Raw genomic sequence first — 26,492 nt, forward strand, 5'->3', positions numbered from 1 at the left:
GGGGAGGGAGGGGGAGGGAGTGTGGGGAGGGCATGGGGTGGAGGGAAGGGGGGAGGGTTGGAGGGGAGAAGGGGGTTTAGGGGAGGGAGGGTGGGGAAGGGCAGGGGGGATGGGGGAGAGGAAGGGGGAGAGAGCAAGGGTGGGGGAGAAAGAGCGGGGGAGAGAGAGAAGGGAGGGAGAGAGATAGGGGAAAGGGGAGAGAGTGAGGAGGGGGAGATGGGGAGAGGTTGGGGAGAGGAAGATGGAGAGAGAGTGGAGAGGGGGGAGGGGGGTGAGGATAGGGGAGGGTGAAGGGGAGACAGGGGTAGTGGGAAGGGGGTGGTAGAGGGGGGAGGGGGAAGGGTGGGTGAGGGGGGTAGAGAGGTGTGGGGGAAGGGTAGGGGAGAGGTGGGGGGGGGGAGGGGGAGGGGACGAAGCGGGGGAGGGGAGACGTGGAGAGAGAGCAGAGAGAGTGGAGGGGGAGAGAGAGAGAAGGGACATGATAATGTCGCAGCAGTGATCCCTGCAGAACACAACTAGTTCTGTACTCCGGTCAGAATATATTCTTTCACCACTTCCCTTTATCTTCTCTGGGTAAATTAGTTCTGAATCCAAGTCACCCATGGTTCCCATGAATCTCAATGTGGTTCAGCCTGTCATGAGGGACCTTGTCAAATGCCTTTCTAAAGTCCATGTAGATGCTACCCATTGTCCTAGCTTCATCAATCACCTTCATCACCTCCTCAAAAAGCTCAAAGATTGTTAGGCAAAATCTGCTTTGGACAAGGCCATGCTCTGTCCCTAATTAGCCTATTCTCTTCCAAATACGAGTAAATCTTAACACGAAGAATGCTCTCCTATTGCTTCCGGACCACTGATGTGAGGCTCACTGTCCTGTAATTTCCTGGATTATCCACATTTCCCATTCTTGTCCTCTGGGAGCTCATCTATGGCAGAGAGGATACAAGACCCCAGCAATTTCCTCCCTTGCCTTTTTCAATTACATGAGATAGATCCCACCAAGCCATGGGGCCTTATCCACCATAATGCTCCTCGAGGCCCAACACCACCAATTAGTATGCCCTTTGCTGATTGCAAAATCTTTCATGTTTTTCTCCTTGGTTAATAAAGATGCAAAATACTCATTTGGACCTCACCGCGATAGAACATAGAACAGAATGTACAACACAATAACAGGCCCTTCAGCTCACAATGTCCATGCCAAACATGATGCCAAGATAAATCTATCTCATCTGCCTTCACATGATCTATAACTATCCATTCCTATCATATCCATGCGTCTATCTATAATTCTCATAAATGCTTCTATCACCACCCCAGCAGGGTGTTCCAGACACTTGCCATCGTCTGTGTAAAAAAATGTGCCTCTGCTTGTACATCTGCTTTCTACTTTGCAGCAATCACCTTCAAGCTATACCTTTGTCTTTATCTTTGACATTTCCATTCTGGGCAAAAGATTCTGACAATGTCATCATGACATCTCAGCCTCTCATCATTTTATGTAAGTCTATCAGAACTCCCCTTAACCACTGGCACGTTCATTAACCTGTCTCTGCCTGTCCTTCCGTTCAGACTTGCTTGTCATAATCTCTACCTTCCCATTAATCTCTCTGATTCCCACCTCTTGCATTTGAAGTTTAAACATTTCCAAGTAGCACCAGTGAACGTTTGTGTGAAGATCAATCAATCATTCAATCAATCAATCAGTTTTATTTGTCACTTGCATTGGTAGATTTCACTTGCACAGTGAAAAGATATTGGTTCCCTTCCTGTTCTGGTGCAACCTGTTCCTCTTGTACAGATCCCACCTGCCCTGGGAGGGAACTGAATGATCCATATATCTGAAGCCCTCACTCTTGCATCAGCTCCTTGGACTATTGATCTGCAGCATTCTTTAATTCCTTGCTCCCCCTAACTTGCGGCACAGGTAGTAATCCTGGGATTACAACCTTGGGTCATGTTTTTTTAATCTATTGGCTAACTCCCTGAATTCTCTTTACAGGAGCTTGTCTCTCTTCCTACTTATGTCATTGGTACCAATATGGATCATGGCCTCTAACTGCCCACCTACAACAGAAAGTCCTGTAACCCTCTCAGAGATAATCTTGACCCTGGCACCAGATAGGTCGTGACCCGAAACGTCACCCATTCCTTCTCACCAGAGATGCTGCCTGTGAGTTACTCCAGCATTTTGTGTCTATCTTCTGTTTAAAGCAGCATCTGCAGTTCGTTCCTACACACCATCCTGAAGCCTCGTGCCCATGATGGACTGAATGGCCTAATTCTACTACTATTCCTTATGACCTTATAACCTCAATGCAGATTCCCCCATCAGTATTGCTTGCACAGGCTCATCCCTTAATACTGTAAGTCAAAATCATATTCAGCAATTCAGCAGTGCTCTGTGAAGAACAAGGGCACAAGTCTTGCAATTTGGAGAGGATCCACTGTGAATTTAGTAACCATACTTAAAAAAAATACCAACATTCACAACAATTAGGAGTCCTGCAGACACATATTTGATGTTAACACATTGTTTTTCAATGTTTTTGTTACAATCTGTGAGCATGTATTGGATAAATAGCCCAGTCTTGATTGTGCCGTATCCAAAAATGTTCCTCCAACATCTTCTCTCATGTTATCCATCTTCACTTGTTCTTTGGCAGTACCTCGGTACAGAGGATGACTTGCTTCCAATCCAGTTCTGTGTATTTTGAGATAGCCAGTGATGCTAGTGTGAGAATGCAGCCAAGGGTGGGGAAAAGAGGTGGACAATTTGCAAAATAGACTGCTTCTTCACCTTTTACATGAAGTTTCAGTGTGGTCTCACATTGGGATGCTTCATGCCAACAGCAGTGCTGCTCCTCCCTTTTGAGCATTCATGGATTCCCAGGAGTCTACAAGTACATTCGGAAGGAAGATCTGAGAGCAACCTTGATTATTTCCTCTTTCCACCTGAGTATCTCTTGACGTGATGAAGCTCAGAATAGTATGAATGCTTTGGGAGCCTGGTGTCAGGTGTGCAAATTACGTGGCCTACCCAACAGTGCTGACTGAATGTAATTAGCTTTTTGTTGCCGTGACTGTAGGCCTGGGAGAGGACAATGACATCAGTTTGCTTATTCTCAAGAGACTCAAGACTCGCAAGTGTTTAATTGTCATTTGCACCTGGAATACAAAAATGAAATTCTGACTTGCTGCAGCTTTACAGGCACAGTCTCATGCAACAATGCCACAAATAAATATATACGTAATCCACAATAATACAATAAATTATTGCCTCCACTTGGAAACCAGAACATAAGTGGCCCTAGGATAATGGGGACGCGGTGTGGGGGGGTGGCTGATAACTATGGGGGGCTCGGTGGAGGGGGACAAAGAAGGGTTGAGTAATTTTTGTAACTTTGTCAGCGCCATTGTGGTGACTTTTTTTTGCGTACTTTGTATGCAAAAGCAAAAGATTTCACTGCACCTAGCCAGGTACAAGTGACAATAAAGTGCCATCATTGTCATAATAGCAGTGTTTGCTAAAGTACATTGTGCAATCTTTCAACAAAGTAGGATTGGAAACAAATTAGAATTAAGTACTAATCCTTCGGTTCTGAGATAGGAATGTTCGGTGCTGAGATAGGACTGTGGTTATGGTAGTACAGTGTGGTTCAAGAGTCCGGTGGTTGATGGGAAGAAGCTATTCATGAGTCAGTGGTTTTGCCAAAAGATTTAGTGTACTTTGCATTTTTGATACCACTCCAATAGTTTTGTAGTTGGTCCCTGTCTCAGATGCAAGTGGAAGAGCATGCATGAGAGATAATTTGCTTTGTGCTGTGTTTAAGAGCTCGATCAAGGTTTGTGTTGGTGCACTAAATGTCATCATCAGGGTCTTCCTCCATTTAGAAATTGTCCCAAAGAAAATCACTTTTAAGGCTTTATTTTGAAGTGTTGTGCTGGGTGGATTGAGCTGATGAGATGTAAAACCCATTTTGCCTTGTGCTTCATGAATGCGCCAGTGTGGTCCTCAGCCTCTGAATCTGCATATATGCATGTGCCACCTGCATTCTATTGTGCAATTACTGATTGAGATTGAAGTGTCCTTCGTTCTGAAGTGGAGATGATTTAGGTTGATCGGTTTTTAATTCGCTAATTGGTAGTTTAACTCCAACAGGAAGCATGTTGGAGATGAAGGGCAGTCTGTAGGAAGGCTGAATAAAGCATTTGAGGAATGAAATTACCTTGTTTAACACAGTCTGGGCGAAGATGGAGTCTGTGAGGGACATGTTGGTTAAGAATACAACTTGCATGACATTGTCTGGCACTCGTATGATGGGGACTAATTTCTGTGCACAGTCAAATTTTAGACTAATGCAGCACAGTCCCTCCCAATGTCAATGTCAATGTCAAAGGAAAATAAGTGATGTAAAAAAAACCCAATGTATCATAAATGTTGATGTTCCTTTCATTTATCGTGGAGTTGGCACACAGTGAAGGTCGGAATCCACACTGCCATTTCACCACTTGAGGAAGATCCTGCCGGCACATTGGCGCAGCGGTAGAACTGCTGCCTTACAGCGCCAGAGACCCGGGTTTGATCCTGACTATGGGTCATTCTGTACAGAGTTTGTATGTTCTCCTGCTGAGCCCATGGGTTTTCTTCAAGTGCTATAGTTTCATCCCACTATCCAAAGACGTACAGGTTTATAGGTTAATTCGGTTCGGTAAAATAGTAAATTGTCCCGAGTCCCAAGTACTAGCAGGGAGTGGATAAGGGCATTTTAGTCCCACAGCACGTTTCTATACATGTGATTGATAATGTGCTGATAACTGCATGTGTATCCACTTGTGCGTGCCATATGTCCATGCCTTCATCCTGCCTTCAGTAATCTTGCAGCAGCTTGGCACTGGGTCAAGTAGCTGGTTTGGAATGGTAATCTCACATTAAATGAAGTCATGCATAGCTACCCTGATGTATTGATAGAAGCAACAAACACAGACCAAAATCAGTGATTACAATTAATCAATCTCATAAATTTTATCATCCTTATTTCACAGCCATGCGTCATTATAATAAAGATAAAGCAGATAACACAGGAAATTACTTTGGACTTTTATATGTCCTGATCTAACATAGTGTTATTAGGTTTCCGTGCATTAATTAAATATTCAATTATAATTTAGAATAAGGTACTGTCAAGAAGATAAGTTCTGGCTTTTGTGCCCGGCACAATAGCCACAACAACAGTAATTGATGTAAAAAAAAAATCTGTCACTTTCTTGAAGTCATAAAGCACCACCAATCAACTCAATGATGCTTGCATTAGCTGTTTTGGGAGTGTAATATAAGCCCTATCAAGGCATGCAAAATAGCACACAATCAACAGGATGCACAGAGCCAGACTGTGTTCATAGTGGAAGATAGACACAAAATGCTGGAGTAACTCAGGCAGCATCTCTGGAGAGAAGGAATGAGTGACGTTACAGGTCGAGACCCTTCTTCATCAGTCTGATTCCTTCGTCACCCATTCCTTCCGTCCAGAGATGTTACCTGTCCCGCTGAGTTACTCCAGCATTTTGTGTCTATCTTCCATTTAAAGGAGCATCTGCAGTTCTTTCCATCATATTGTGTTCAAAATGGCATTCACTCTGCAGTTCCCCCACACTCTTACTGTAGCTTTAGTAGCTCTATATTGTCAATCTGGAGACCCAGCTGATGAGGCCGACCAATGGAGTGGAGTAGGACATGACTGGTAACCAGATCTCAGGTAATGTGATCCCAAGCCGTGTCTCTTGAACGTACAGCCTTTGGACAGTTCTCCACTGTCAAAGACCATTTTAACATTTTCCAATTTCTGATAACAGGAATATTTAAAAACAATGTATTTAGGTTTAAGTATTTATTCAAACTAAATTAAAAAAATAAACATTTACTAAAATACTGGAAGGATGGTACAGACAGCCTGGTAGCAGAAACTGGTCCTGAGTCTGGTGGTACACCTTTCTGTACCTTCTGCCCGACGGGGGAAAGGAGAAGAAGGAATGATTGAGTGGGACAAGTCATTGATTATGTTGGCTGCTTTTCTGAAGCAATGTGGTGTAGATAGAACCAGTGGTGGGTATTGAGATCTGTATGGTGAACTAAGTTACATCTGCATCTGCAATTTCTTGTGGTCTTCTGCAGAGCTGTTCCCAAACCAAGCTGCAATGCAGCCCGGCACTATGCTTTCTATAGTGCATCTGTACAAGTTTGTAAGAGTCATTGGAGAGATGACAAATTTCTTCAGTCTCCTAAGGGAGTAGCGGTGTTGGTGTGGCTTCTTGGCTGTCACATCAATATGGTTGGACCACGACAGATTGTTGGTAATTTTAACACCAAGAAATAAAACTCTCAACAATATCCACTCAAGCACCATTTATGTTGATTGGGGCATATACTCCACCATGATATCTGAAGTCAATAACTAGCTCCTTCCTCTTTCTGATGTTGAGGAAGAGTGTGTTGTCCTGACACCATCTTACTAATGTGTCTCCATCCTGCACTAGGTCTCATCCTGGATTGGATTCGGCCCACCACAGCGGTGTCAGCTGTAAACGTGCAGATGGAGTTAGAGCCCAATTTGGCCGCATAGTCGTGAGCACATAAGGGGTATAGTAGGGGACTTCGAACACATCCTTGCGGGGCACCAGTGTTGAGAATTATTGTGGAGGATGTGTTATCACCTATCCTCACTGATTGTAGTCTGTGGGTCAGGAAGTCAAGCAACCACTTTGTTGAATTTATTTTGGCGAGGAGTCTGCTGCAGATTTCTGCATCAGATTGAAGGTTTAGTAAACCACTATTTCTGACAATCTACTGTCAGGTTCCACGTTTTCGAGGAAAGGCACACAAAATCTGGCACTATCAGCATTCCCATAAAGAAGCTTTGGAAATAACATCTAGGCATTGTGGTCTTGTCCCACTGTGGGTGAAAGGCAAGGCACTGAAGGAATTCATAGAAACATAGACATTCATTAGACAATTGTCCTTCATTCTGGATTGCAGTCTCTCCTGGGCCTTTCACAAGGTGACACCAGTTGTTTCAAGGGGACTGTGTTATCTTTCATTCTCTGAAATAATCAATTACTTCACCATTTTAGATGACGTAGCCATTAGTACATCTCCATGTAAGTGTTGATGTGGTAAAAAAGGACCAGATTCATCAAGAATACGTACCCAGTGACTTAGCACTTTGCTTGCTTGCTCTTGGCAGTCTAAGCTCCAAACATTAAAGCCCTTTGTTCAAGACAACAAATGACCAGTCATAATATATTAGGCCCATCTGAGATGGGAAGAAGCACCAGCTTCATATTACCCTAGTTAATTGTTGGCAAGTTTTATTTTTCTTATTTTTGTGCAGTTTTATTGGTGAGAACATTGAGGCGGCTTCCAACTCTCAATTAGAGTTGATTGAACCATTCAATATCTAATGTAAGTAATAAACTTACATTAACTGATCAGTAAACTTACATAGCACAAAGAAGTGCAAAATCCTTGCACTTTGTGACAAAGTTCCTCAAGAATATTTTGTTTTAAGGGTAAACACAACAAACATCAAAATGCAACAGTGAAAATAAAATAAATAAATAATATAATAGCGGATTTTCATTGAGACTAAAGCGCCGGACTGGACCGAAGGATTTTTCCCATCGATGAAAAATCAGATGTTTTAAATAATTTTGCCATTCTCTCTGCTGCACCCGCTGGTGGGAGGGGGGAGGGACTATAAAACCCGGAAGTGGTGTGCCTCATTCAGTCTCTGCAAGTTGGAGGAAGCGAGAGGGTTACGTCTCTCTGAGCTCTGAATAACACTGAACACATGTCTACTCAACTGTGAGTGCCCTTAATGTTGTTTGAAATGAAAATATGGTTGGTTTAAAGTAAAAAGGCACTACAAATGGTTGTTTGGGGGTTTTGGTTTGAAGTAAAAACGCACTGCAAAAGGTTGGGGGTTTGGGGTTGAAGTAAAAAGGCAATGCAAAGGGTTGTTTGGGGGTTTTGGGTTGAAGTAAAAAGGCACTGCAAATGGTTGTTTGTCTAAACTTGACAACTTCCTGTTTGCACTATTTTGATTTTAGATAAAACTACCACTTACGGCTGTGATTTTTGGCCATCTTACTCAGTCCCCCTCCGCTCATCAGGTGCAGAGGATTCTTCCCATCAATGAAAAATAAATGTGTTATTAGTGTTTAAAAAATGTTGAGAACCTCTCCCCTGTCAATCACGCCATGAAGGCCACACCTTTTCCGGTGGGAGGGGGAGGGATTATAAAACCCGGAAGTGTGGATGTGGCTCAGTCTCTGCATGATGGGGGAGGGAGAGGTCACGACTCTGTCTGAGCTGTGAATCAACTGAACACACTGAATATCTACTGAACTGTGAGTGTGGTGTTTTGTGTGGTTTTATGGTGGTTTCACCCTGCTTGAAATGGTATGAAACTGCATTTGAATGTGGTGTTGTTGCACCCTGCATGAAATGGTATGAAACTGCATTTGAATATGGTGGCCTTGCACCCTCCTTGAAATGGTATGAAACTGCACATGAATTTGGTGGCCTTGCACCCTCCTTGAAATGGTATGAAACTGCACTTGAATTTGGTGGCCTTGAACCCTGCTTGAAATGGTAGGAAAATGGATTTGAATTTGGTGGCCTTGAACCCTGCTTGAAATGGTAGGAAAATGGATTTGAATTTGGTGGCCTTGCACTCTGCTTGCACCCCCCCCCCCCCAATGGGTCCCACTTAGTTTAGTCTTTCCTATAATTTGGCGACCAAAATTTTACACCATACTCCAGAATTGGCCTCACCAATTCCAACTTCTATACTCAATGCTCTGATTTATAAAGGCCAGCACACCAAAAGCATTATTTACCACCCTATCTACATGAGATACCACCTTCAGGAAACTATTCACAGTTTTTCCTAGATCCCTCTGTTCAACTGCATTCCTCAATTCGCTACCATTTACCATGCACGTCCTATTTTGATTTGTCCTGCAAGATGTAGCACCTCACACTTATCAGCATTTAACTCCATCTGCCATCTTTCAGACCACTCTTCCAAATGGCCTATATCTCTCTGTAGACTTTGAAAATCTACTTCATTATCCACAACACCACCTATCTTAGTATCATCTAGGTTAGTATCCATCTGCATTTGGACACTACTGATGCATCTGTAAGGATTACTTTTTTTGACTTTTCAAGCGCCTTCAACACTATTCAGCCCCGACTGCTAGGGGAGAAGATGGAGAAGATGAAAGTGGATCCATCACTGGTACTGTGGTGTTTGGATTACCTTTCCCTCAGACCACAGTACGTGCGCCTACAGAACAGTGTCTCGGGCACCATCTTGAGCAGCACAGGGGCTCCACAAGGAACTGTGCTGGCTCCGTTCCTGTTTACCATCTACACAGCGGATCTCCAATGGAACACCAACAGCTGCTTTTTGCAGAAGTTTTCGGATGATACAGCTGTTGTCGGCCTCATTAAAGGGGGCAATGAGGAGGAATACAGAGACATTATAAGTAACTTTGTGGAGTGGAGCGCACACAATAATCTCCATCTCAACACCAAAAAACAAAGGAGATAGTGGTGGACTTTAGGAGGGGGAGGAGGAGGACTCAAGCAACGCCGATCACCATTAAGGGCACTGAGGTGGAGGTGGTTGCTAATCACAGGTACCTTGGGGTGCAGCTTGACAGTGAGCTGAACTGGAAGTGTCATATGGAGGCGGTGTACAGGAGGGGACAAAGCCGACTGTATTTTTTAAGGAGGCTGAGGTCTTTTAATATCTGCCAACCCCTACTGTGCAGTGTCTACCATTCAGTGGTGGCCAGTGCTCTGTTCTTTGCTGTGGCCTGTTGGGGAGATGGCGCCCGTATAGCGGATAAAAACAGATTGGACAAACTAATCAGGAAGGCCGGCTCAGTGGTCGGGGCTGAGCAACGAACGGTCCAGCAGGTGGCAGAGGCCAGAACTCTAAATAAACTAGGTTCCATAATGACAAACCCCACTCACCCACTCCATGCCCTGAAGGTGATCAAGAGCAGCATCTTCAGCCAGAGGCTGATTGCACCAATGTGCAAAACGGAGAGATACAGGAAGTCCTGTTTACCAGCTGCTATAAGACTTTACAATGAGCATAAATAACTGCACTTTTTTTTAATTAATTGTATTTTAACCTGTATTTTAACGTATTTTAACTTGTTATGTATGAAAGCGTGGTGTTATGTTTGTCTTGAAGCTGTCGTGGCACTGTAATTTCCTGAAAAGGATTATTAAAGGAATAATCTAATCTAATCTAATCTAATCTGCATACTTACTAATCCAATTTACCACACCATCATCCAGATCATTGATGTATATGACAAACAACAGTGGACCCAACACAAATCCCTGAGGCACCCCACTAGTCACCGGCTGACAAACAGTTATCCACCATTAAACTCTGGTATCTCCCATTCAGCCACTGTTGAATCCATCTTGCTACTCCACTATTAATACCCAACAATTGAACCTTCTTAACCAACTTTCCATGTGGAACCTTGTCAAAGGCCTTACTGAAGTCCATAGACAACATCCAATGCTTTACCCTCATCAATTTCCCTAGTAACCTCTTCAAAAAATTCAAGAAGATTAGTCAAACATGACCTTCCAGGCACAAATCCATGTTGACTGTTCCTAATCAGACCGTTTATCCAGATGCTTATATATATTATCTCTAAGTATCCTTTCCATTCATTTGCCCACCACTGACGTCAAACTAACAGGTCTATAATTGCTAGGTTTACTCTTAGAACCCTTTTTAAACAATGGAACAACATGCGCTGTACGCCAATCCTCCGGCACCATTCCTGTTTCTAATGACATTTGAAATATTTCTGTCATAGCCCCTGCTATTTCTACACTAACTTCACTCAATGTCCTAGGGAATATCCTGTCAGGACCTGGAGACTTATCTGCTTTTATATTTTTCAAAAGTGTCAGTACTTCCTCTTCTTTGATCCTCATAGTTTCCATAGCTACTCTACTTGTTTCCCTTACCTAACATAATTCAATATCCTTCTCCTTGGTGAATACCGAAGAAAATAAATTGTTCAATATCTCCCCCAACTCTTTTGGCTCTGCTGATAGCTGTCCACTCTGACTCTGTAATGGACCAATTTTATCCCTCGTTATCCTGTGTGGGAAAGTGGGAGTGGCGGCGCCTAACGGCAGCGGCTCGACTACAGTCGTCTGTCTTTTTTTATTTTTGTCTTGTTAAATGTATGTCTTGAGTTAGTTTTTATTATTTTTTTATAGTTGTGTATATGTGGGGGGTGGTGGGGGGGCTGTGGGGGAAACTGTTTTAAATCTCTTCCCTGTGCGGGGACCCGACTATTCCCTGTCGGGTCTCGGATGTCGTTGGGCCTAACATCGTGGAGCCGGCGGCGACCTCCGGCCGGGACTAACCTGAGGGCTCCAGTTGCAGAGCCTGCGGAACTGAGATCGCGGAGCTGGCCAACTTCGGAGCGGGAAGAGCTGTGGTGGCGTGCGGCTGCGACCCGAATTTGGAGTTCGGAGGCACCGGCCACAGACCCGGTGAACAGGAACATCGGGAGCTCCAAGTTTAAAGGACATGGAGCCGGGGCCTAACATCGCCCGGCGTGGCTTAAACGGCCTCAGGACTTCCCATCGCCCGCCGGGGGCTTTAACATCGGAGCCCCAGTTCGCCTCGACTCTGCAGTTGGACTGCTGGACCACGGGAGAAGGAACAAAGGGTAGAGATAAAGACTTTGCCTTCCATCACAGTGAGGAGATGTTGGAGACTCACTGTGATGGATGTTTATGTAAACTGTGTTAAGTGTGGGTCTTGGATTGTTTTGTAATGTAAAAAACTGTAGAAATTATATTTCGTTCAAACCTAGGTTTGAATGACAATAAATGCATTCTATTCTATTCTTTTGCTGTTAATATAGCTGTAGAAACCCTTTGGATTTACTTTCACCTTACCAAAGCAACCTCACATCTTCTTTTAGGTTTTCTCATTTCTTTCTTAAGATTCTTTTTACATTCTTTATACTCCTCATAATCCATATCCATCCATTCATAAGATCATAAGTGATAGGAGTAGAATTAGGCCATTCGGCCCATCAAGTCTGCTCCGCCATTCAATCATGGCTGATCTATCTCCCCTCCTAACCCCATTCTCCTCCCTTCTTCCCATAACCTCTGACATCCATACTCATCCCAGAATATCTATGTGCCTATCTAAAAACCTCTTAAATGTCACAGTGGTATTGGCCTCCATCAGCACCCCATACAACGTGTTCCAGACACCGACCACTGTCTGTATAAAAAAAAAAACATCCCTCTTATTCCTTGTCCATCTTAACTTGTCCCTTTTATCTCTGCACTCGGACAGAATTGGAGACTCTTCTTTACAGTATTTCCCACTGCTTCTGTTCTCTTCCTGCCATGTGAGTAATGAAAGCAGAAAAACATGAGGGCTGTCAGTGTTGATAGAGAAAAATGGCAGGTTAAAATTTCAGATGGTGTGCTCCTTAAAAATTACTCAACAAATTTGTTTATTTGAGATATCATTCATTTCTTCAGCTATTGGTGCTAACTGATCCATTGAGTATTAGAGAATATCTGGATTTTATTTCAGTTATACGTCATTTCTATTTATGACCTGTGAGTGATACAAACAATCTCCCAAAGTGATATGAACCAATATACGGCTGCAAACTGTATGTGAAAGAGATATGTGCTTACTAAGCATGGTTGGTGACCTGAATGAATCAGTCAAATCCAATTTGCTTCGGCAAGCTGTTATCATGTATTTCCTCCAAAGTGCAAATGGTAAACAAGATTGCAGTTCTTGTTCTAAATTGTAGAAATATTTATCAACAGTGTTAATTTAATTTGCTATTATTGACATCTGAAAGTTTTAATTACATGTTCACTTTTAAATTATAGTGAATTTTCTTAAGTCCTCATTCAGTAAAGTTTACTCATCGTATTTTCCATCAACGTGAAATTGGCTGGATCCTTGTGTAATTGTACATTTGGGGAACAAGTGATTTAATTGGATTCTCCTTCACAATATTGCTAAGGGCCAGTAATAAGCCAGTGATGCTTATTAGCAATCAAAATAAATGGAACAATACTGAAGATAATTCATCTGCTATGCCAAGGTTTAGTGCAGTACGTTGTTTTATTTTCATCTATAAAGCTTTGGTGTGTTGTCTCATCAAAAAGTGCAGCACTCACATAGTTGAGAAGTGTGATGTGTGGAGGTGAATTTGTCAAACCAATATCATCATCGTCTATTTCACTTCAGTAACCACACCTCATGAACCAAAGGCCAGATGGTCAACTGCAGAACCAAGTCCAACTCTGGTAATTCAGTAATCCACATGCTCAGCAATGACCAGGCTGGTCTTTATGAAGCAGTCTCCTCAAGAAGGTAAGGTTATGTAGTGATATGGGCCACTCCTCCTACCAGCACTTCAATGCTGCTGCTTCCGATTAGAGTCATAGCTATACACCAATGGAGGCCTTCAAATAAAATTGCCCGTATAGCCCAAGCTGATCCCATTTCCTTACACCTGGTCTATATTCCTCCAAACCTTTCCTATTCATGCACCTGTCCAAATGTCTTTCAACCTTTGCATTTGTACATGCTTCTGCCGCTTCTTCTGGCAGCTCGTTCCATGTATCCACCACCCTTGGTGAAAATGTACAGCTATTTGTAATGCAAGAGAGGGAATAGTGTGTCCGCGAATGTTGGTTGGCGGTGTGTTTGGGTGATGTGGTGGTTAAGATTAAACAACTGAACTTTGTGCTAGCACTGCCGTGTGGGTGTGGGGCATGCAGGATTGCTCAGTGGGTAAAGGTGAGATGAGCATTGAAATATTATATTTAAGAGTTAGGATTGGTAATTGAGCTGTGATGCAATTAGCAATATCGCAGGATAGTACTACAGTGGATAGGATAGTTAATTTGAAAATGTATTTGCTGAATATGACAACATGAGTTGTTGTAGAGCACCTGACAGGACTGCATCCAAGTTCTCAGACTTGAACTCTGATATGGTTTTACACACTTAGAGTTCTTCTCCTTTCCTCATCCTGCAGCAAGCCTTCCAATGTAGTTCAGAAAACTTTGGTGACCACTCTGCCTCACGAGGCTCCACTGTTTTCAGCGCAAGTTTCTGAAAAATTACTCCCTTTGAGTCATAGTTTATTGTTCCTTTGAAGTGCAAGCTGGAAGCTGACTCTAAGTGATGCTGTAAATCATGAAGTTGTTTGCTCTGGTTTGCAACTAACAATCAAAACAGATTCACTTACACACCTTTCAACCTCATCTATTGCGAATGGTACTATTGATGTGGCCTCAATGACATTTTTGCCAGAGACTTGTGCTGGGTCTGTCAAAGCCTGCTGGAGCTCTCGATTGTTAACCATTTTAACTCCCCTTCTCATTACCACACCAATATTTCTATTTTGATCTCTTCAATTACCAGAGTTAGGACGCACTGGAAGTAAACCACCTCATCTTCCACTTGGGTTGCTTGAAACCAATGGTATGAATACTGTATTCTTTAATTCTAAGTAATCCCAAACTCTCTCTTTCTTCCATCACCCCCTTCCACCCCACCTCAATGAACATATAGTTCTCCCACCTATTTCAATAACAGTACTTCTTTCCCCTCTTTCATACTCTAATCTCCCATCCCTGAATACAATTTTCCTTTTTATTCCCCCTCTGACCCATTCCCCCTGTTCTCTTACACCCATATCCCACCATCTGGCTTTGCATTTCACTCCTCGTCTTTTGTTATCTCGCTTCTTTTTGTCTCCTTTTCATCTCTAATCCTTGCCACTTACTCGACCTATCTGCCAATCATCCCCCTCATCTGTATCCACCTATCACCTCGCAGGCTTTGCCCCACCTCCACCTTTTTACCATCTTTCTCCGCCCTATTCCTTCAATATGAAGAAGGGTCCCATCCCAAATCATTATCTGGCCTTTCCCTTCACTGACTCTGCCTAATCCGCTGAATTTGTCCAACAGTTTGTTTTTCACAGCACGGATAATGTTAGTTACATTTGGAAAACATTCAAATGATCCACAAAAATTGAAATTTGCAAGATTCATGCATCAAAAGCAACAAGGTTATCATGTTTCCTGCATCACAAACAATGCATTCATTTTAATTGCTTGTTCAGCTTAGCCCATGTCACGTTGATATCGTTGATATTCCCCTTCATTCCTCTGGTGATTAACCTCGATTGAGGTTACCTTTGGACTGATACGACCTGCACAGACATAGAAGAGTGCAATTCAGAATAGATCCTTCGACCCACAATGTCTATGCAAAACATGGTGCGAATATAATCTCCTCTGCCTGCACATCATCCATATTCCTCCATTCTCCGCATATCTATGTGCCTGTCATAAAAGCCACTGAAGTGCCACTATTGTATCTGCAGCCACCATCACCCCTGGCAGTGCACTCCAGGCACCATCACTCTCTCTGTAACTTAAAATGTCCTTTAAAATGTCTCCCTGTGTCCATAAAACCATGCCTTCCAGTCTTTGATATGTCTATTCTTGAAAAATTGTTCTCTCTACCATATCGATGCTTCTCATAATATTATATATTTCCATCAGGTCGCTCCTCAAAGTCCAATGCTGAAGGAAACAGTCCAAGTTATCCAATCTTTCCTTCCAGCTAATACTTTCTAATCCAGGAAGCATTCTGAAAACCTCCCCCAGATAAATATTTTATGGTGATTTAGACTAAAATAACTTCAACTCTTTATTCTATTAAACTTTTACAATTTTATAAATGATCAGATATTTCCAAGGACAATGTGGGCAACTACTATAGAAGAGATTGCAGCAGTCCTGGCTGAGATATATTAATTCAACATCGGTGGGGTGCCTGAAGACTGGTGTGTAGTAAACATGTGGCTTCATTTAGTTTAGTTTAGTGGCTTTATTTAGTTTAGTTTAGTTTAGTTTAGAGATGCAGTGTGGAAACATGCCATTCAGACCACCGAGTCCGTGCTCACCAGCGATCCTGCAAACACAATGGACAATTTATAATTTTACCAAGTCAATTAGCCTACAAACCTGTATGTCTTTGGAGAGTGGGAGGAAACTGGAGCACCCGGAGAAAACCCACGTGGTCACAGGGAGAACGTACAAACTCCATACAGACAGCACCTGTAGTCAGGATCAAACCCGGGTCTCTGTCGGTGTAAGGCAGAAACTCTACTGCTGTGCCATCGTGGCACCCTTATTTAAGAAGGGATGTGAGGAAAAGCCTGGGAAGTTTTTGACAGTAGCTCTAACATCTGTGGGTTTGGCTGCATGTGAGATTGTATCTCACAAATTTAGTTGAGTTTTTGAAGATGGTTGATGAGCGCAGGGGCTGTTAATGTACTCTGTTTGACCAGTAAAGCCTCTGTTAAGGATCCGCAAGTTAGGCTTTAGACAGATAGCAAAGGGAAAGCACAATAATGTTGTGACGGGACAAAGGTAGCGATGCTGAATTTTTATCCGAAATTATTGAAGGAATGCAATGTGATTATGGCTGATCATCCACAATCAGTACCCCATTCCTGCCTTCTCCCCATATCCCTTGGTTCTGTTAGCCCTAAGAGCTATATCTAACTCTCTTTTGAATGCATCCAGTGAATCGGCCTCCACTGCCTTCTGAGGCAGAGAATTCCACAAATTCACAACTCTCTGGGTGAAAAAGTTTTTCCTCATCTCAGTTCTAAATGGCCTATCCCTTATTCTTAAACTGTGGCCCCTGGTTCTGGACTCCCCCAACATCAGGAACATGTTTCCTGCATCTAGCGTGTCCAATCCCTTAATAATTTTATATTTTTCTGTAAGATCCCATCTCATCCTTCCAAATTCCAGTAAATACAAACCTAGTCGCTTCATTCTTTCATCATATGACAGTCCCGCCATCCCAGAATTAGCCTAGTGAACATACCCTTCACTCCCTCAATAGCAAGAATGTCCTTCCTCAAATTAGAGTACTCCTTATTGAGTAATTTGAAATTAACATTAGGTTTAAAAGTTTTTTTAAAAGACAGTCTCCATTGTGTTGATCTTTATTATAGCACTCTGATACGGAAATATATATATATATTTACAAATGGCCATTGCTTTCTGTGAAGCCACTGTTGAATAGCCCAGTTAGCATTTATATTGATTGGGTACTGATACAAAATGGAGTATAATTCATCCAACTGACATCCTTCAAAATAAGGTGAACGAGAACTTACTGGAGAAGAAATTTTCTGTTCCAGCTTAAAAATAAATGTCAGCATAATTTAGATGATGTTTTAGCTTCTCTGGACTGATACCTTCATGGCCGCGGGACTCACCATCGCCCGTGGGGGTTCCAACCTTGTACTTTCAGACCGGGAGCGGGGCCGTAAATCGTCCCGCACGGCCTAAAATGGCCGTGGGAATTATCATCACCCGCCTGGGGCTTGGACATCGGGAGAGACATTGAGAGCAGGGGAGAGAAAAGACTTTGCCTTCCATCACAGTGGGTTCACTGTGATGGATGTTTGTGTGAATTTAATTGTGTGTATGTCTGTAGGACATTGTCTTTGTTTGTATGGCTGTGGAAACAAAATTTTGTTTGAGTCTCACTGAGTCTCAAATGACAATAAATTTGTATTGTATTGTATTGTATTGTTGTATACTCCACTATTTTAGAGTGAAACCTGTGTATTGACTCCATCTACACTTCATATTGCCTCAGAAAGCCAATATACGTAATCTTGTCCCACCCTGATCATTTCTTCTTCCTGCTCATGTGTTAAAGAAGGTACAATTGCTTGAAAGCGCACACCACTAGACTCAGGAACAGCTTCTTCCCAGTCCATTATCAAGCTTCTGAACGGTCCTTCCATAAGATCACCGGTTCACCTCGGATATTAGACCTTGTCTCTGGAACTGATGCGCCACAATGCAAAATCTATATTCTGCTCTCTGTATCCTGCCCTTAGCTCTATTTATTGTATTGAGTTTGACTTGATTGTATTCATGCATATTATATCTGATCTGTTTGTATAGCATGCAAAACAAAGCTTTTCACTGTACCTCATTACAATAACGTTAAAAAAACCTAAACCTGTTATACATACAAAAATATGAATCGGGAACAGGAGCAGGCCGCTCAGCCCTTGAGCCTGCTCCAGCATTTAATAATACTCAATCCACCATCCATCAACCTGTAATAACCTAGGCATATGGTATGCTTGCCTTCATTGTTTGGGCCATGAAGTACAAGAGTCAAGAAGTCATGATTCAGCTCTATGACATTAGTTTTGGAACTATTCCAACGCATTTGGAATATTGTGTGCAATTCTGGTCGCCCCATTACAGGAAAGATGTGGAAGCATTGGAGAGGGTGCATGGGGGATTTACCAGAATGCTGCCTGGATTAGAGAGTTTCAGCTGCAGGGAAAGGTTAGATAAACTTGGATTGTTACCACTGGCGTGTCAGAGGTTGAGGGGAGACTTACTTGATAGAAGTATATAAAATTATGAAAGGCATAGATAGGGTTGACAATTAGAACATTTTTTTCCCCCATGGTGCAAATGTCCAATAGTTGAGGGCATAGCTGTAAGATGAGAGGGGGGAAGTTTAAAGGAGATGAGTGGGGCAAGTTTTCTTTATGCAGAGGGTAGTCGGGGCATGGAACGCATTGCCAGGGGTGGTGGTGGAGGCAGATATGATAGCAGCTTTTAAGTGGCTTTTGGATAGGCAAATGGAAGTGCAGGGAAGAGAGGGATATGGATCATGTACAAGCAGATGAGATTAGTTCAGCCAGGCATCTTGTTTGTCACAAACATAGTGTGTCGATGGGCCCATTCCTGTGCTGTACTCTTCTATGTTATATGTTCTAACCTTTAAACCTTATCAAGAATCTATCGGAGGAAAGGTCCTGACCCAAAAGGTCCTGTCCATTCTCCTATGATGCTGCCTGGCCCACTGAGTTACTCAACTCAGTGTTTTGTGTTTTGCTCAAGATTCCAGGCAGTTCCTTGTGTCTCCAAGAATCTATCCATCTCTGCCTTTAAAAAATTTTAGACTTTTTAGTTTAGTTTAGAAAAACAGTGCGGAAACAGACCCTTTGACCCACTGAGTCTGCGCCAACCAGTAATCCCCGTATGTTAACACGATCCTATACACAATAGGGACAATTTACAATTGTGAAATTCTTTGCCACAGAAGGCTGTGGATGCCAAGTCAGTGGATATTTTTAAGGCAGAGATAGATAGATTCTTGATTAGCACATGTGTCAGAGGTTATGGGGAGAAGGCAGTAGAATGGGATTAGGAGGGAGAGATAGATCAGCCATGATTGAATGGCAGAGTAGACTTGATGGGCCGAATGGCCTAATTCTAATCCTATCACTTATGACCTTATGACCATTTTACCAAGCTAATTAACCTACAAATGTGTACGTCTTTGGAGTGTGGGAGGAAACTGGAGTATCCGGAGTAAACTAAATCCATGCAGGTGACGGGGGGAACATGCAAACTCTGTTGTGACAGCACCCGTAGTCAGGATCGTAGCCGGGTCTCTGGCACTGTAAGGCAGCAGCGCTACCTCTCCGCCATCGTGCCGCCCAGACTGTTCCAAGTGAGTTCCAAAAACTCTCTGAGGGAAACATTTTCAAATTATCTCTACCTTGTGAGTGACCCCTTATTTTTAAATTGAGCCCCCTCATTCTGGAATCTCCCACTGGGAACACTAAAGCCCTTGCCATAAATGACTGTGTTACCTATGTGCCTGCATGGCAGTTTGTTGTGGATAATCACATTTGTTTATGTTCCCTTTATTAATAACTGGCAATAAAATGAAATAAAATCATATTGACAACCAAAAAAATTAAATCCCTCAAGTGACAAGTTGAGTTTACTTTTTACTGTACTAAACCTATTCACACATGTAAGTATTCTTGATACTTAAAGTGGCATTAGACTTTGGTACAGTAAGTGTTCAGATTGAAGATCAAATGTACAAAGTTAGCGATTTGATGAGCCCGAGAACATCTTTGTCACTGAGCATTAAATTGTGATTTTGATGCTATTCCTTTGGTGAATTTTCTTTATGTTAACTACCAGATAATTTAAATTATTAATACTACCGCAGGCGAATCAAACTTTGAAAATGTATTATTCATTTCCATTTACTGTTTTTAAATTGCACGTATAAGACAGTATGCTAATGATACGGCTGAGGCTTTTCATTGTGCTGGGAAATCTGAGTCTGATTAAAGTCTGATAAATGGTTATCATTGAACTGATTTTATTTGTTTTAAGGAATTGTAGGACTCTGGGGTGTGTTGCAGAGCAGAGGATTTCTAAGAGTGCAGGTACATGGTTTCTTGAAAGTGGCGTCACATGTAGAAACGGTCAAAAAGGCTTTCAGCACATTTGCCTTCAACAGTCAGAGTGTTGAGGATAGAAGTTGAGGGGTCATGTTACAGTTATATTAGATGTTGGTGAAGCCACATTTAGAGTTTTGTGTTCAGTTTTGGTCACCATGTTATAGGAAAGATGTTATATAGTCATAAGTGATAGGAGTACAATTCGCCCATTCGGCTCATCAAGTCTATTCAGTCATTCAATCATGGCTGATCTATTTCTCCCTCCTAACCCCATTCACCTGCCTTCTCCCCATAACCTCTGACACCTGGACTAATCAAAAATCTATGTATCTCTGCCTTAGAAATATCCACTGACGGCCTTCACAGCCTTCTGTGGCAAAGAATTCCACAGATTCACCGCACTCTGACTAAGGAATTTCTCCTCATCTCCTTCCTAAAAGAAAGTCCTTTAATTCTGAGGCTATGACCTCAAGTCCTAGAATCTCCCACTAGTGGAAGCATCCTCTCCACATCCTCTCTATCCAAGCCTTTCACTATTCTGTAAGTTTCAGTGAGGTCCCCACTCATTCTTCTAAACTCCAGTGAGTAAAGGCCCAGTACCGACAAATGCTCGTCATAGTTTAACCTACACATTCCAGATGCAGAGAACAGTAATGAGGGTGTTGCCAGAACTCTTGGGCTTGAGTTATAGCGAGAGGTTGAGCAGGCTATGGCTTTATTCCTTTGGAGTGTAGGAGGACGTGTGTGTGTGGGGGGGAATATTTTAGAAGTGTACAACTCTGAGAGGAATACATTGGGTAAACACGCAGCGTCTTTTACCCAGAGTAGGGAAATTTATGAACCGACACCAGAGGACATAGGTTTAGTTTCATGGATAGAATGGGTTTGGAAGGATATAGGCAAATGCAGGCAGGTGGGAATAGTGTAGTTGGGGCATGTTGGTTGATGTAGGTATGTTGGGCCAGAGGGCCTGTTTCCACTATGTATGACTTTCTGACTTTAATGAACAGGATTCGTGAAAAAGGCTACTTGCTGAATAATCAGTTTCTTATTTTATGTCTCTTACAATGGTGAGCAGAATTTCTAGTCCTTACTTGAAATATATAATGCTACAAGTGTTATGGAATTTTTACTCCACAAACGTTGATAGTTTCAAAATAATCAAATCATCAGTTATCTAAAAAATTTCAAATGTTCCAACTTGATTATCCTTTGGAATATCAATGATGACATTTACCAATGTACTGTACACTGCACAATGACAATAACGTTGAATCTGAATCTGAAGCCAAAGCTTAAATCCTAATTTCTTTTTTGTTACCTTTCAGATATTCCATATGACATATGACTTTGCCAGTGCTGTGGTGAGAATATTTAACCTCATTGGAATGATGCTTCTCTTATGCCACTGGGATGGTTGTCTCCAGTTTCTAGTTCCATTGCTTCAGGATTTCCCCCCTAATTGTTGGGTGTCTCTAAATGGTATGGTTGTAAGTATTGTTATATTTTTTATGTATATTCCTCAGCCTTTCTTGAAACATGGTCCCGAGCCCAGAAGTAAGCGTACATTCAAGTATTGCATGTGCACCAAGAGTATCCTTCGAAACACTTCAACATTTAAATTTGATTCTTCATGGCATTGATTATCTAACAATAATGTTGTGCTGTGTGGCAATTCCATACAAGTTGCACGTGGACTGAGGGAAAAATATGTATTCATAAAGAAGGTAACTCATGCTACAGGAGAGTAGTTATGTATTTTCTGGCAGGGGTAAGAGGGCCACAGTATAACAGCGGAGAGGAGGGATGGGTTTATAAAAAACTAGGAGAGACAGAGCAAGAATTAGTAATGAAGAGGTAAAATGTGGCTTGACTCAACAGAAAAAAAAAATCACAATACAACATTTCCAAGAAGGAGAGTAAAAGAAAAGGTCAGGGTGACGGAATTGATCAAGAGGGTCACCATATTGTTCAAGGACTGAATCAATTTCATCAGCGGCAAGGAAAAGAAGAGAAGGTACACAAAAATGCTGGAGAAACTCAGCGGGTGCAGCAGCATCTATGGAGCGAAGGAAATAGGCGACGTTTCGGGCCGAAACCCTTCTTCAGACTGATGGGGGGTGGGGGGAGAAGGAAGGAAAAAGGGAGGAGGAGGAGCCCGAGGGCGGGGGGATGGGAGGAGACAGCTCGAGGGTTAAGGAAGGGGAGGAGACAGCAAGGGCTAGCAAAACCGGGAGAATTCAACGTTCATGCCATCCGGACGCAAGCAACCCAGGCGGAATATGAGGTGCTGTTCCTCCAATTTCCGGTGTTGCTCACTCTGGCAATGGAGGAGACCCAGGACAGAGAGGTCGGATTGGGAATGGGAGGGGGAGTTGAAGTGCTGAGCCACCGGGAGTTCAGGTAGGTTATTGCGGACTGAGCGGAGGTGTTCGGCGAAACGATCGCCCAACCTCCGCTTAGTCTCCCCGATGTAAATCAGCTGACATCTAGAGCAGCGGATGCAGTAGATGAGGTTGGAGGAGATACAGGTGAACCTTTGTCGCACCTGGAACGACTGCTTGGGTCCATGAATGGAGTCGAGGGGGGAGGTGAAGGGACAGGTGTTGCATTTCTTGCGGTTGCAATGGAAAGTGCCCGGGGAGGGAAGGTATGGGAGGGAAGGGAAGAATTGACAAGGGAGTTGCGGAGGGAGCGGTCTTTGCGGAAGGCAGACATAGGGGGAGATGGGAAGATGTGGCGAGTGGTGGGGTCACGTTGGAGGTGGCGGAAATGGCGGAGGATTATTTGTTGTATTTGCCGGCTGGTGGGGTGAAAGGTGAGGACTAGGGGGACTCTGCCCTTGTTGCGAGTGCGGGGATGGGGAGAGAGAGCAGTGTTGCGGGGTATGGATGAGACCCTGGTGCGAGCCTCATCTATGGTGGCGGAGGGGAATCCCCGTTCCCTGAAGAACGAGGACATTTCCGATGCCCTGGTGTGGAACGTCTCATCCTGGGAGCAGATGCGGCGTAGGCGGAGGAATTGGGAGTAGGGGATGGAGTCTTTACAGGGGGCAGGGTGGGAAGACGTGTAGTCCAGATAGCCATGTGAGTCAGTTGGTTTGTAGTGTATGTCGGTCAGAAGTCTGTCCCCTGCGATGGAGATGGTGAGGTCAAGGAATGGTAGGGAAGTGTCGGAAATGGTCCAGGTGTATTGGAGTGCCGGATGAAGGAAAAGAAGATCTGTTACAATGCTAGGGATTCCTAAAATAGAAGGAAACAGAAGAGCAAGTCTCAAGAAATATTTAGTGAGAATTAAAAAATAATAAAGCAATAATACCACGGGATTTAATTTGCACGAACGAACTGCGAGAAAATGGAAAAGGTTAAAAAACTATTAGTAGTCTAATATTAGTACTTATTACGAGAGAAGGCCATTCATTGCATCCAGTAGGTGTCAGATCCGAGGCCAGTAGCACCAGAATCGGTTCCATTCCCTCCTCTTTACCTCCCTGTACCCTGGAACATGCACTCACCAATATGTCGAAAAACCTCTGATTCTTTTGCCAATCACCTAATTAATTTACAATGGCCAATTAATCAACCATGAAAGGTGGGAAGTGACCGGCACACCTGTCAGATAACTCAAGTGTAAAGAAAAGTATGGACCAGGATATATTTTTTATGTTTCCAGGGGACGCCGAATGATGGCTGCCTTGCCAATGGTCTGTCTTGTCTTTTTCCTTCTTTGTGTTTTTAGTTTGTAGTAAAAGGTATGTTTTAGTTTTGTGTTATGTGGGGTGGGAGGGGGAAACATTTTTAATCTCTTTCCTCAATGGAGATGCAACTTTTTCTGTTGTATCTCTGTCTGTATTGTGGCCTAACATCGTGGAGCTGGCAGCCTCTTGCTGGGACCTCAGGAGCTCCAACCGTGGTAGCCTGCGGACTTACCATCATGGAGCTTGTGATCCCTTTGTCAGGGATAGACCTCGGAGATCCAACCGCAGAATCCTGCAGACTTTAACATCATGGAGCTCGCAGTCCCTGGTTAGAGACTGGCTATAGGAGCTCCAAGCCGCGATCGCGGGAGCGTCGCTCGCCCTGACGAGAGAGCTTCGATTGCCTTCTGTGGGACCTTCAATCGCCTCGACTGCAGATGGTTTGACTTCCCCTGACCACGGGGGAAATGGATGACAGATGATAAGACTTTATTGGCTTCCAGCAGTGGTGAATGTGGAAGAGCCTGTATGGTGGTTGTTTATGTAAATTTTTAATGTAACTGTGTTTTGTTGCTTTTTGGTATGACTGTATGGCAAATCAAATTCCTTGTATGTTTCAAAACATAATTGGCTAATAAATTATGATTATGATTATGAAGATAGACACAAGAAGCTGAAGTAACTAAGTGGGACAGGCGGTATCTCTGGAGGGAAGGAATGGGTGATGTTTCGGATCGAGACCCTTCTCCAGACTGGGTAGGGATAAGGCACATGAGAGATATAGATGGTGATGTGGAGAGATAAGGAACAATGAATGAACGATATACAAAAAAGTAGCTGTTTGTAGGGTGAAAATGAGAAGCTAGTGGAACTTGGGTGGGGGAGGGATAGAGAGAGGGGGAATGCCGGGGCTACCAGAAATGAGAGAAAGCAATATTCATACCACTGGGCTGTAAGCTGCCCAAGCGAAATATGAGATGCTGTTCCTCCAATTTGCATTTCGCTCTCTCTGACAATTGAGACCTAGGACACAAAGGCCTATGTAGGGATGATTCGCACTAACTTCTCATTTTTACCCTACAAACAGCTAACAATGGCCTGTTTCCTTTATCATTGTAACTTTTTTGCATTTCTTTCATTCATTGTTCTTTATCTCCCCACATCGTTTCCCTTATCCCTAACCAGTCTGAAGAAGGGTCTCGATCAGAAACTTCACCCATTCCTTCTCTCCAGAGATGCTGCTTGTCCCACTGAGTTACTCCAGCTTCTTGTGTCTATCTTCTTATCATTCTTATTCCCTGGCAATGATACAGTCAGAGAAGCTGGAAGAATCAGCAATTCTGGGATAATTGGATTATCGGAATATTTTAATTGGTCCGGTGGTCAGGTTTCCTTGTTTCTGACAGTGACAAATTGTCACGTGTCTGCCTAAATGTCTCTTTACATTGCTATTGTATCTGTTCCCCCCACCGCCCCTAACACCACTGCATTCCAGGCACCTCCCATTCTGTGTAACATAAATTTCCAAGTACATTTTTTAATTTTCCCTCTCTCAACTTGAAGCCCTGCCCTCAAGTATTTGACTTTGTCTCTTTGACAAAAGACTCTGAATATTTACCTTGTCTATTCCTCTCATATTTTTAATATACTATTATCAGGTTGCCCCGTAGTCTCCATTGTTCCTGAGAAAACAATCCAAGATTGTCCAAATTCTGCTTATTGTCCGTTCCAGAAAACATCCTGGCGAACCTCTTTTGTACCATCTCCAAAACCTCCATGTCCACCCTGTAAAATGAGACCAAAACTGCATGAAATACTGACAGATCAGTTGCTCCATTTTAATTTTTGACGTTCAATCATTCTTTTTTGCTAATGATCTGCACAGTGTAACATCTGAGCTTCCTCCATACAGTCCTTTCTCACACACCAGACTCCTTCCCCACAACTCTGCATTGACATCTATAAATGCTCTGCTCTTCCCCAGTTCTGAATAAGGGTCACCACGCCAAAATGTTGACTGGTTTCTCCTTCCACTGATGCTGCTTGACTGGCTAAGTTCTTCCACTGTTTCTGTTTTTGTTTCAGTGAAAAGGAAGTTCAAGTGAGGTAATCAATCCATAATGCCTGTTTTACACAACTATTGAGAATTAAAATCACTGCAATAAGCAAAATAGTTGTTTTGAAAGTCATAACGGTTTTAAGGCGATTGTCATACCCTTTGGTCAATGAGCAGACACTTATTCTCACCATATCTCGCCATAGCAGAAGATCCAATTTGTTATTTATTTTTCAAATTTTTGGGGGAAAATTAGTAATTAATCAATTGGCATCTGAAAATGTCATC

At 42.9% G+C, this 26,492-nt stretch overlaps 1 protein-coding gene across 1 annotated transcript in view; it reads left to right on the forward strand.

The window, feature by feature from the left end:
* The window catches only part of hcn1 (hyperpolarization activated cyclic nucleotide gated potassium channel 1), a 295,539-nt gene that overhangs the window by 129,036 nt on the left and 140,011 nt on the right, over window positions 1–26,492 (forward strand). The window contains exon 3 of the mRNA XM_033030982.1: window positions 21,780–21,941. Coding sequence (XP_032886873.1) covers window positions 21,780–21,941 — 162 coding nt within the window. The remainder of the gene's footprint in view (window positions 1–21,779; window positions 21,942–26,492) is intronic.

The sequence above is a fragment of the Amblyraja radiata genome, chromosome 1, assembly GCF_010909765.2.
Source record: "Amblyraja radiata isolate CabotCenter1 chromosome 1, sAmbRad1.1.pri, whole genome shotgun sequence".
NCBI classification, from domain to species: Eukaryota; Metazoa; Chordata; class Chondrichthyes; order Rajiformes; family Rajidae; genus Amblyraja; species Amblyraja radiata.